Below are 13,882 nucleotides of genomic sequence, written 5' to 3'. Positions count from 1 at the left end.
ACGCTCCTCTGTTCCTATTTAACCGAGGGAAGACGGCAGCTTCGCATATAGTCATGACACGATGAGTTACAGTTACTCCCATCTTCACGCTAGATTCATCGACTGTTCACACTCCGGATTTACAAATTTACATGTCGCCCCCGACAAGAAAAGTCACAACAAAGCAGTGAATGTGCTCTTATACAGTAATGCCATGCGAGAGATTAGTTTGTTTGAGGCGAGCCTTCCACAGTCTTCTCAAAGGCAGCATAATTCATTCAAAAATATCATTATGATATATTATGTTGATTCACTTGATTGACATGCGAATGGTGTAAACTATGATCAGGCTACATTTGGTCATGGAGGACTTTATACTACACTTGACGTGGCGAACCAAAACTGGCACAATAGCGACACCTAGTGATAGAACTGCTGTTTATTATTGCTTATTATTCAGACGCCTTCACCAAAATTACATTTCTGTCATTATACTCACCCTAATGTTGTTTAAAAGACGTATGCTCATACATCAAAGGAGAGTTTCTGAAGAATATCCAATGAGAAATCTTTCATAAAACAATAGACATATTCTGGGTCAGAGTCTTTTGTCAAGAAGACTCAACAAAGTCTCGTGCTTTTTTTTGTTTTGGCCTCGTGCTTTTAGCGTGGACCTTTTTCCAGACTGTGATGACGCGTTTTAACGAAAGCGTATCAGCATCGTAATTCCTGCTGTTATTTATATTTTATTTTTTTAATGTATGTACATAACATTATACTTTGTAATATTACCTTTGCATCAAATGACAACTAGGCCTAGTTAACGCTGCTGTGAGGGTGTTTCTTGCGTCTGTGGGAGTGACAGTCAAATTGACGTCTTTCTGTCTTCTGACTGGCGTTATCAATCTCTCTCTATTTTTTTCTTCCTTTTGAAAGTTGTGAAAACACTTTTATGGCGTTTTTATTTAGCTATTTCAGCAAATGGGAACATGACATGAAAAGTATATTAATGTAGTCTCTCATTCACGACTTCCGCTTCTGAGAAAACCGGAAATTTGAAAAGGGTCAATATTTTTCAGATCAACTCAGCTCTTGTCATTGTGTTTAAGCAAGCATTTATGTACAATACAGGAGTTTATAAGCAAAGTGTTCGTCAAAATACACGACAGACTCCGTTTGGAGTGTCGTGCTATTCTAATGGAAATTATTGATATGTTTACGTATAGCATATTCACAAAGTAGCAAAATTGGGGTCGACATGAAGTCTCAATTTAATTGCTTATGAATTTCAATCATTTTGTTTGCGAGTTTTGTTTGCGAATCTCCGGTTAGCCAAAGCACACCACACTTCCCACACACTAAGGTTATTTGACCAATTAAATTAAACCCAACTAGGCTACAGATAAACATCACGGGGGGATTTTCTTCTTCTAAAAAAAAACACCATGAACATTTCCATAACATACTGAGGACACAGCTCAAATATGTTTTGAATAAATTGAGTAATCTTTTGTCTAGGCCTAGCGTTTCATATCCAATCTTAAAGGGATAGTTCACCCAAAAAAAAAAAAAAAAAAACCCTCACCCTCATGTTGTTTTAAACCTGTATAAGTGTCTTTACTGTTACGCAAAAGATTATATTTTTAAGAATGTTGGCTAAACAGTTTCTGGTCCCCAATGACTTCCTTCCGTAGTATTTTGTTTTCATACTACTGTATGGAAGTCAATTGGCTTTATGCCACAGCTTCACTACTTCCTGAACTTCAGCCAGCCCTTTGTTTCCTGTCTGTCATTATTGGACAAACTGATTAATTCAGGTGTGCCTGGCCTCAGTAACAATAATCAGGCACACCTGGATTAATCAGTTTGTCCAATAATGACAGACAGGAAACAAAGGGCTGGCTGAAGTTCAGGAAGTAGTGAAGCTGTGCATAAAGCCTATTGAGACCAGCAACTTGGTTGCCAACGTCCTTTAAAATATATTATTTTTTGTTCAACAAAACAAATAAACTCATACAGGTGTAAAACAACACGAGGGTGAGGAAATTATGACAGAAAAAAAACAAACAATTTTTAATAAAAATCAATCCAAGGACAAAATAGTGGCTGAAATCAATAAACATCTCCATATAGAACTTGCAAATAAGCAGCTTTTCCGTTGTTGTTTTTTGTTTTTTACTTTGTTTATGAAACAGATTGATTATGGCAGTGCAGGCTTAATTTCTTTCTCAATTGCGTTAATTCAAACTGGCACACCTCGTTTAGCTAAAGTTCAAAGAGGGAAAACTACCAGTGAATCAACTTCAATTTGGGTCTGTTCCTTATAAGCTTCTGTATGGGTTCAAAACACTTAGAACATGCACAAGTCATATACTGCATACATCAACTTAAAATTAGTGGTGGGTATGCAAGAAGATAGACCTACATTGAAAATATGCCACTGACAGTTAATCACAATAACACATTTTTTTTTAATTAAAATATATACTGTAGCCTTTTTATGATGTAATTTCTTTAATATAACAATTGTACCAACAATGTATTACTAGAAAACAGCATATAATACGATTCCAGTGAAATAGATTTAAGTCAGAAAGTGCTGGCATTCTGTGTGGTGTTAATAAACTGCAGCACACTGGGTGAAGTGGTGCTGGGAACTGAGGAGTTGGAGACGGTACAGTAGAACATCTCTGCTCCGTGTGAACAGTCCTGAGGGAAGAGCACCATCATGACTAAGCCGATTATCATAACACAAACACCTGCCGCCAGGATGATGCTGGGAATGAGGTTTTCCCCACGAAACCAGCGGTCATCCGAGAGCTTCAGAAAGCAGGCGGCGGGGAAGATGAACATGAGAGGTATAGCACTCAAAACACCCTGAAAGAGATGGAAAAACAGACACAACATTTACAGACATCTCTGAATGTAATCAACTACTGTTGCTAACCACATATCTTGTTGTTAATGAATTAACAGGAAAACTCACATTTAGTTCCAGTACAATACCCAGACAGTCATAAGAGAGGGATATGGCAGTCGCTGCTGATATGATCACCAAGGTAATGATGAAATGGGCGATGTTACTGAGTTCTCCTTTAAAAAAGACATTGAAGATCACCTGGACACCATCAAGAAAGGACCAAATTTAAAGTAAGTTAAACAAATACTAAAACAATCAACTTAAGTATGTCGGACTTTAAAACGAATTTTAAACATTGCATGCGGTCATTAAAGAGTCGAGATGACTGTAATGTCATACAGAAAGCTCTGCAAATGTCTAAAGACTTTGACAATGTGTTACAAAGAATGATTTTAATGTGTAATTTAGATACTATTATAGTTTTTATAATTTTTTTGAATTCGTTTTTAAATATGACTTAGACTTCCTTTATTAATCCCAGAGGGGAAATTAAGGTGTTACAGCAACGACAGAAATCGAGACAACATGCATAACAAAAATAGACAATACAATCAATCAATAATCTCAATAATCTGAATATCCATTAATTACAAATAGATATGGTTTACAATACAACGACGTATTTAATTTAACATAAATTCAAAAACACCTCCAATTCCCTTACCTACATACACACTCAATACCCCAAAACAATGCCACTCAACCCCTAGTCCAAGCAAAAACATTCAATATATTATTTAAAACAAGTTATTACGGTAATATGTAATAAGTACATATACACAAATACGCAAAACATAACCCGTATACATCCCTACATACCTAAATATACATATATACCTATACATGCACGCAAATACACACTTCTATCCATATAAATACATATACATATACCCTCACTATTCTGCACATACTTCAAATCAGGGTATGGTTGTACAGCCTAATCGCAGCAGGAATAAAATACCTAAAATATCTCTCCTTCTTACACCGAGGAGGAATCACCCTCCTACTAAATGTACTCTCTAGTGCACCAACAATACCCTTTAAAGGGTGAGCAGTTTCACACAAAATGACCAGGATTCTCCTCTCCATCACCACCTCCAGCTGGTCAGTCCCCAACACAGAGCTGGCTTTCTTTAGCCGTTTATTCAGTCTGTTTATGTTCCATTTTCATTCAAGTTTAAGTGCTTTTTGTAGTTTTTTTGTCATTTTGTATTGTTTGTGTTTTTTTACAATCAACTACATCAAGTTAAACTAAATTGAAATATAATAAATAAACTAACTGATATACATGTAGTCAAATAAAATTATTTTATTTTAACTTCATTTTTATTGTATTTTATGGTTTTAGTTTTTTTTTAGGTGTTTTAGTTTTAGTTAACTATAATAACCCTGAATTAGTTTGGTATTTATGTTTATAAATTTGACTTTTTATAATTTATTTTGTCAAAGAATCACTGTCCCCAATACTGATGTTATTCCCATCACAAGTAATGTAGAGAACAATATCTATTTGGTTATGATGGAAAATCAACTTGAAGGTTGATCAAGGCCATGGTCAGATCTTCCCTTCAGGACGTGATAAATGTTTGAACATTAAGATTTTTTGTTTTTCAAGCTATCAAGTAGTCAAAAGTTCCCCTGAAGATTCACCCAATATAAAAAGCTTCAATTATCTCACCTCACGGGTTACAAAGCACTCCAGAGGGAACGTGGTGATTATACTGACACCGTAGCAGAATCGACCGAATGTAGCCAAGTTATCATTCCTGCAGTAGTTCTCAAATATATCACCTTGGACAAGAAACACAACAGGAAAACATGTAATCGTGTTCAGGTTCTTTCAGTGCATTGTGTACCGTATAACACAGATTTATCAAAGTAATACATGCAGATATTGTGACCCAGGATTTACCTTGTGTATAACCAGTAAAAGTTGCATAACCTGCAGCTGCAAAGACAACACTGACCAGTACAGCTGAGCCCACAGATACATGCGTGACAAGAGACCAGCTGCTCAACGTGGGCTCCTGCAGCGACCCATAGATCATAAAGCTGTTATGATGGCAGATAAAAGCTGGAAAAAAAGTTTTCCAATTGAAAGCGTTATTTTATTTTGAGAATGCTCATCTCTGACCACACTGATACAAGAAAGGTGTATATCACTGGAAGAAAAACCTCACCAAAAGACATGACAGCAACTGCCTGAATTGCATTCCACCGTGCAAACACCCATGCATCATCTGATGCAGGTCTGTGGACAAAAAAATGTAAGTAAACACATAAAGCTAGGAATTAATTGTATAAATAATTTTTAATGTTTGTGCATGCCCATGCAAAAGTCCCTGCTAGGAGGGTTTGATTAGTTATTTTTAGCATGCCAAAAAGAATCAGAGAGTCACGTTCCCAAGTCTCTATAATAATACTAGAAAACAGTATTATAGTGATTTTTTTGCCTGTTTAATAATCTGCTAGGTGAAAATCACACGTTTGTTCTGGGTTCACACGGGTTAGGTGTTTTCCTTATGAAGCATCACAAAACATGTATTGTTTCACTGGAGTGTGTCACTATATGCCTTGTCACACAAAGGCCAAAATATGATGGAAAATCAAATAAAAAATTAAATAAACCCAATGAATGGAGCGCATTGAGATCATTTCTCAGAAGTGAGTATTTAAAAGGGTAAATCATTATCCTGAGCTGCGGTCAGCAAACATGAGCATATGGTGGACGGTGTGAATGAATCCACACAGACGGGAAGAGGGATTTTATACATCTCTGGTCCTAGTGTCGCAGCTCTCACGACCACTGTGATGAGGATGGCAAAAGTCAAGAGCATGGACAGTAAAGATACCTGGAAAAGAGCAGAACACAAATGAATCTTTTTAATAAAATCTGAGAGCTTTCTGTCCCTCCATTGACAGGAATGCAACTACCACTTTCAAGCACCAGGAAGGTAGCAAAGTCATCATTAAAGTAATCCATGCGACACAAGTGCTTTGTTTGTCCAAAAACAACAATTTACCACTTCCATTACAACATATTAATCTTCAACGAGTCTTCACCAGAGCACCACGGCGCATGCATGTTGTGTTGATGTGAGAGCAGACGTTGTTGCGTGAACATGCGTTGAAGATTAATATTTTGTAAATAAAGTGGTTTTTAAGTATGTTTTTTTTAAGTGGTAGTTGCATAGGTTGTCAATGGAGGGACAGAAAGCTCTCCAATTTCATCAAAAACAATTAAACGAAAAAAGAAAGTCATACGAGTTTGGAACGACATGAGAGTGGGTAATTAATAATATATATTCATTTTTGGGTGAAATAACCCTATGGGTTATCCAGACCCATATGATGTTATTTTTCTGTGTAGCACAACAATGCCCTGGCTTCAAATACCTCAGAATGTAGCACATGGGTCATATGGACTATTCTTCTAAAACTATGTATAATTGTGCTTTTTTTGTCCATTTTAGAGCCTGGTGTATCAGACATGGTCACTATGAAATGCTGTTGTATGAAAAATTTTTCCTTTTGTGTTCCACAGAAATACAACAAAAATACAGGCCTGAAAAGACATGAGAGTGAGTAAATAGCAGGCGAATGAGATATTTGGGTGAAATATTCCTTTAAAGCTATAGATCACGTGATTATATATATAAAAAAAGAGCACAGTGAATAGGTAATACTCAACCTTTCCCAGCTTTGCTATATCTTTATAGAGAGACAGGGGCAGTGTGAATAGAAGAGTGGACATCAGAATTACAAAACGTCTCTCTGCAAGTATGTTTCCGGGACCAACTGGAAAAAACAAAGAGCACAAAAAAAGTTAAGATTCTGCTTTTATCAATGCGTTTATAGAGAAAAAACTGAGACTATTTTTTGGAGGTGTCCTTTCAAAAGCATGGACACAAGACATTTAGAGCCAAGATGAAGATTATACTATGAAAACATACTGCAACTCTAAACTTTCTAGAGTCAAAAAAAGAGCACTAATTAAAACCAAGCAGAATAACAGTTGCTATAAAAACCTGAAATATTAACACAATCATCCACATTTGCATGTCAATAATGCCTCTTCATATAAGGCACATGTATGAGGAATGCTGTGTCCCGTTTAAAGGGGTCATCGGATGCCCATATTCCACAAGTTGTTATTTAGGGTCTTCATGTAAAGTTTGTAACATACTTTGATTACAATTTCTCAATGGTTGTGTAAAACATCACCCTTTTTACCTCCTCAAAAACAGCTCTGTTCACTGCGACCTGTCTCTTTAAATGATAATGAGCCATATAATGAAAATCATTTTTTCGTTGTATGGTGGTTGTGTCCACACACTGCAAAAACACATTTATATGCAAACACCATATAAAAAAGAATTTTGCATCCGATGACCCCTTTAAAAAAGTAAATGTAATAACCAGCTCACCTCCTTGGATTCTCATAAACACTTTGGTCAGCGTATCACCTGTGATGATGTTGTAGCTGATCATTGCTATATGTGGGACACAATAAAGGCAATCATATTCTTCTAAATGTCACTTCAACTCACAATATAAATACAACAAAAGGTCATTAGCACCAGGGACGTGCACAGGAATTTTGTGGGGCAGTTGCTCTGACCTGAAAAAAGGGCACTACCCCCAAAACTCACGGGCTATATGAAGGAATATATTCAGTTGAATTTTGCCCATACAAATTGCCTTATCTGATCGTGTTTATTTCCAAACGCAATGCCTCATATTATGGTCTTATTATTATTTATAAAGATTGCAAACGTCAAAGATGACAGGTTTATGATATACAACTTTGTAAACAGTATACAAAATGTATTAACAATATGTTAAATGTCACCAAAATACACATGAGAAAAAGAGTTCCTCATATTATTGTTTATTGTTTTTTAATTATTATTATTATTTTTTTTTTTTTTTAAATAAATAATCTGGATTGAATTGACAGATGGGGAAAAACTCGCTTCTAATAAAATAAAATAAAACGCTTAGATTTCGGAAAAAATACAATCCTTTTTTAACCTTTTGGCTTCCCGTACATTCAATTGTGCTTTTTGCTCATCTGGGCAACTACGCATGATTTGTAGTATGATTGCGTAAAGGGAACAGGAATTCCGGTAAGGAACAGAATCGACTGCTACACCCAGTGCCGATCCTGACCTCCCTGTGGCCCTAAGCAAAATTCTGCTAAGGGGCCCTCTGATGTCTTGAGCTATGTAAACCATTTGCCATTGCCACAGTCACACCTGACACTTCAGCTCTCCCATCCTCCCCCCTTTAAACAAAACAGTCAAATAATAAGTACAACAATATAGAACAGAATGAGGTTCAAACACACAATATTTATTGAATAGAGTATTTTCTATAGAATGTTAAGATAATAAGTGAATATTATTAAGTAAGTGAATATTAACGTAAACATAAATAAGAAGAAAATAATAAATAATAACCCTGAGCTTTGGCTTTTGGGATTAACTTTGGTTCTTTCTACAGCCTGGGCATTTTCGGCATCAGTATGATTTTTATTTTATTTTTTATTATTATGCATGTTGAAGCAATTCTTGATTTATGGTTATTATTTACTGAGGGATGTGCATCCATTTTGACCAGTATGTCCAGCTAATCAACATTTTTAATTCAATATAGCCTATAAATCAATAGTCAATCAATGTCAAATTGTCAATACATTGCTTTCTATCTTGCATAATTAGTGCAGTTGTTTAGAGTTTTTAACTACACTGAGACTTGATAATCAGTGTCTTGTTTTGAAAGTATAATGTGTACTTTGATTGGGAGTGGCATCATTCACGTGCATGTATTGTACAGTATGTCTGGTCTCCACATATTTCTGCTTGAAAAATGCGAGTTTCATTTCGTGCACGCGCATGAACGCATGATAACACACGCGACGCGGTTATGTTTTCCGAGCTGCAGTAAACAAACACCGCACTTTGTCGTTTATCAAAATCAAACGTAATAAATAATTGTATTTTACTCTCACTTTTGTCAGCCACAAAGTGATGCAAGAGATGCACTGCCTGCCCAGCTAGGTTAGCAAGACCGAAAAACATCAAACTTTGCTGACATCAAACTTAGAGAGGAGAGAACACAAGTTTACCTGATTGTTGTTCCCGCAATTCACTCTCATGGTTTTTTTCTTCTTCCTCTTTTCGTGACCAGAAGGATAGTTTCGCTTCATTTTGTCGTAGATGTTGTAGCTACACATTTGACGGCGCGCTATGACTATGACCATAGAGACTATGACACGAGATGGAGGCGTGGCCTTAAGTAATTTGCGTGGCCCTACGCCGCTCGCGTGCAGTCTATGGTCGCGTGCAGCGTTTGCCCTTCATACTGACTTTCACTTTCGGTGCCCGAATGGAAGTGAATGAGGCTTTGCGATTTTTTTTTTTTTTTTAATCTAGGCCTACGTGAAATTCTGCATCCATTGTACGATTTAATTTTTTTCTCGGAAGGGCAACTTGAGTGAGAAGGGCATATGGGCAGTTGCCCGGGCAACCTGAGCAACCCCCCTGTGCACGTCCCTGATTAGCACAGATGTCTGTGATTACCGATGAACGGGTAAAGAAACTGCAGAGTTGACACGATCAAATATCCTATCTGGCCAAATGTGCTTTGAACCAGAGACTGATAACTGTGAGTGCCAGACAGATTCCCTCCTCTGACTAGAAGAATGATGGAGTAATCTGCAGAAAGAAAAAATCTAATCAAATCACGAGGGGCTATATATAGGTGAAACTCGAAAAATTAGAATATCGTGCAAAAGTTCATTTATTTCAGTAATTCAACTTAAAGGTGCTAAATGTAACTTTTCTTCTAAAATGAATCCTTTTTTTATTGCCTGTGTGTGAAGGGGTTGTAATCACACATTACAATGATCCACTTGTCGGGTTCTGCTATTACCTCTGAAGGCCAGTATTCCTATTTCTATGTGAAGTCTCCGGGTCGGATTTTCTGCGAAATCCATCGGATGTGACGTGCACGCGCGCTCCCGAGCCTCTCTCCTTTTATATACAGTCTATGCGACGGCACTGCAGCTGACGACATGGAGTCTGATAACACCAAACACGACCTGCCTCCAGCACAACACACACTCCAACACAAACTCCACATAAATATACAAAACAAAACAAAAATGTATCTGCTGAAGCTCGTCAGGCCAAACGTGAATCGTTTTGGCCAAACGTGAATCGTTCTATTTTTATTGTGATAAATTACAAGTTTTCAGATATGCTGAAATAAATAATGGTAAACTGTAATGAAATGGCAAGGTAAACTACAACATATATGAGACTTGAAATGAATACAAAAGACTGTTCCAGGATAACAAAAAGTAGGTGCTTTAGGATGTAACTTTTATTTTATGTACTAGATCTACTGTCTAACGTCACTCATCCCACTACTATCATATTGTTTATAATTTCCAGACACGTTCAGTACAGTAATGTTACTTCCTACGATCTTACTGTTACACTGAAATTGTTCAGTCTAGTTCACTAACCGTTTTCGTTATCATATTATACATTCACCTCTGTTGACATTGCTGATTGTGAAAGATACAGGAATAGTTAGTGAAATGCCTTATGCTAGATAACATCACATGTCGGCTAAATGCAGTCAATGTAACGTTATCATGGTACGAGCATGGAGCATTAGTTCAACGTCAAGCTGATAAAAGTAGCCTATTATTGTAACGTTGCAGTGGGAGTTTACATGAGTTTCCAGCATGTTGTGTGATGCTTTCTCCGGTGTGTTGAAAGTCTCAGGTTGGCCGGTACCATGAGTGCTCGCTCTTGTGTTCGAGCACGAGCGCTCTTGTAAAAATTGGTTGCAATCTGAAACATCACTGATAGAGGCCGCTAAAAAATACATAGAGCACCTTTAAAATGTGAAACTATTATATTATATAGACTCATTACATGCAAAGTGAGATATTTCAAGCCTTTATTTGTTATAATTTTGATGATTATGGATTAAAGCTTATGAAAACCTTTCACAATATTCTAATTTTGATTCACATAACATAAGCTATAAGTCATAATAATCAAAATTATAACAAATAAAGGCTTGAAATATCTCACTTTGCATGTAATGAGTCTATATAATATAATAGTTTCACCTTTTAAGTTGAATTACTGAAATAAATGAACTTTTGTACGACATTCAAATTTTTCGAGTTTCACCTGTATATATATATACACAGGCAAACTATCCCCTCAACTTTATTCGGCTTTCTTTGTAACCAGTGCATGCATGTATTTTAAGAACACATGACTGTCATCGAGATGCATACCTGTACCATAGGGAATGAACATTTGCAGTGCATACCTGTGATGAAGGCAACCAGAAAAAGCAGCAGAAGACCCATTGGGAGACCAGCCTGACTCAAAGAATATGGCAAACCTAGATCAATGAAACCAAGAGATCAGAGATGTGGAGGACTTGCTGAACACTATAACCTGGTCAACACATTTTTTGTGGCCAAATATTTCATATAAAAGATGACTTAAAATAAACCCATGCATGAAAATATTCACATGAATGTGATAACTAGCTCCAGTCTCCTCTACAGGGTAGTGGGAAAGATCAGCTGACTAGTTTTGTTGTTCCCCTCTGGTAAGGCAGGTGATAGAGCACAGAAATAGCTACCGCCAAGAATGCATATATGCATTCAAATGTAATGCTGACCTTTTCTGGACCCCATATCATTGGACCAGAAAAAATATATATTTTTCTTTTTTTTTCCTGCAGCAGAAGCACGTGAACTGACTGGGGCTGTTCACTAGTCATATGATCCTGTGCCGCGTGGAATCTAAGCCAGTTCTTACTTCTACTGACCTATTAAAATATGCACAAATGTGAGAAATAATGAACATAATGCATCCAACCCATTAAGCATGCTTTTGACCTAGGTATTTTATAAATATATTGTATATTGTATAACTATATCTATTAGGAATATTCTGTTTTGTTTAAAAGTAATTAGACAAGACATAAAAAAAATCTAAACTGTCAACCAAGAGTCGTCAAAACTATGAAAGTATGGGAATTATGCAGAGATTAATTTTTTTAAAATCAGATTTACTCTATATTAGATACTAAACTATTTGCTAGACATGCTCTCAACCGCCTTCATGAGATGCTTTTTAAACACTTCAGGAGTTCACATGTATGGCTGGCTTTTATATATGCTCCAACTCATCACTTAATAATGTTAGCTTTGTAACAACATCTATATAAATACAATTTATGGTAACAGTTTAGTTTAGGGTCCAATTCTCACTATTAACTAGTTGCTTATTAGCATTACTAGGATATTGGCAGTTTATTAGTATATATTAATGCCTTATTTTGCATAACCATATTCTACATCCCTTAATCCTACCCAACACCTAAACTTAACAACTACCTTGCTAACTATTAATAAGCAGTAATTAGGAGTTTATTGAGGCAAAAGTGACCCAATTTGTCAACAAGTTATTAAGATCAAGAGGAAAATATATTGGATTCGACGCGTCTAAACTTTTGGCTGGTAGAGCCTGTCTGCATTTATTAAATTGATATTTAATAACAAATTATTTTGTAGAACCATTAACAACAAAATATTACCTATAATTCCGGATCCAATAATGGAATTGATGAAATTAAATGAGGCAGATGATATTGAGCTAGTTCCACTTTTCCCTGTGTCCTTATCCGAGGACAACAAACAATCCCTGTCATCCTCCATCTGAAAAGACAAAAACTCACATCAGGAGCATGTTCAGTTTATCTCAGATTTATGATTATTCATCAATCAGCAAATAATGTGCAAACTCACCTGTTGAACTGTGCCACCTTTCCCTCTTTTGTGGTTTTCCATTGAAACAATCCTTCTGTGATGTCCCAGATGGATGTTCTACCATGTCATGGAGTAAAAGTGCTCCACCTGATTCAGACAGTCCGCCCACAGAATAAAAATACGCCCCTTGTTGCGTTTAAGCATCAGCTACAGGCTATCGGAAAAACTATTTCTGCATGAATAACTTAATCTGTGCTTGACACACAAAGCCTGTTAAACCATATTATAGCTGTTGGCCAAACATTTGCTCAATAGTCTCCCTTTCTGGTGAAATAGTGGAAAGTGACTGTACTTACAGTAATATAGATAGATAGATAGATAGATAGATAGATAGATAGATAGATAGATAGATAGATAGATAGATAGATAGATAGATAGATAGATAGATAGATAGATAGATAGATAGATAGATAAACAGACAGACAGACAGACAGACAGACAGACAGATACTGTAGATAGATGAACAGACAGACAGACAGACAGACAGATAGATAGATAGATAGATAGATAGATAGATAGATAGATAGATAGATAGATAGATAGATAGATAGATAGATAGATAGATAGATAGATGAACAGACAGACAGACAGATAGATAGATGAACAGACAGACAGACAGACAGATAGATAGATAGATAGATAGATAGATAGATGAACAGACAGACAGACAGATACTGTAGATAGATGAACAGACAGACAGACAGATAGATAGATAGATAGATAGATAGATAGATAGATAGATAGATAGATAGATAGATAGATAGATAGATAGATAGATAGATAGATAGATGGATGGATGAACAGACAGACAGACAGACAGCTGATAGATAGATAGATAGATAGATAGATAGATAGATAGATAGATAGATGAACAGACAGATAGATAGATGAACAGACAGACAGACAGACAGATGGATAGATAGATAGATAGATAGATAGATAGATAGATAGATAGATAGATAGATAGATAGATAGATAGATAGATAGATAGATAGAGATATGAACAGACAGACAGACAGACAGACAGACAGACAGACAGACAGATAGATAGATAGATAGATAGATAGATGAACAGACAGACAGATATATATATAGATAGATGGATGAAC

The 13,882-nt window shown here is 36.2% G+C and overlaps 1 protein-coding gene across 1 annotated transcript; it reads right to left on the bottom strand.

Annotated features, from left to right (window-relative positions):
• Positions 1–2,406: 2,406 nt before the first annotated feature.
• On the bottom strand, positions 2,407–13,062 carry slc38a11 (solute carrier family 38 member 11). The gene is made up of 12 exons (XM_056236135.1): positions 12,753–13,062; positions 12,542–12,662; positions 11,261–11,335; positions 9,484–9,618; positions 7,327–7,392; positions 6,591–6,697; positions 5,672–5,751; positions 5,080–5,150; positions 4,812–4,973; positions 4,578–4,690; positions 2,966–3,097; positions 2,407–2,856 (listed from the first exon to the last, which is right to left on the bottom strand). Exons 1-12 carry the CDS (start codon positions 12,792–12,794, stop codon positions 2,569–2,571), a joined length of 1,392 nt encoding a protein of 463 aa, XP_056092110.1. The 5' UTR covers positions 12,795–13,062; the 3' UTR covers positions 2,407–2,568.
• Between the last annotated feature and the right edge of the window lie 820 nt (positions 13,063–13,882).

Source organism: Rhinichthys klamathensis, unplaced genomic scaffold, assembly GCF_029890125.1.
Source record: "Rhinichthys klamathensis goyatoka isolate OS25496 unplaced genomic scaffold, OSU_Roscu_1.1 h1tg000439l_1, whole genome shotgun sequence".
Lineage (NCBI taxonomy): Eukaryota > Metazoa > Chordata > Actinopteri > Cypriniformes > Leuciscidae > Rhinichthys > Rhinichthys klamathensis.
This window is presented reverse-complemented; position numbering and strand designations above follow the sequence as displayed.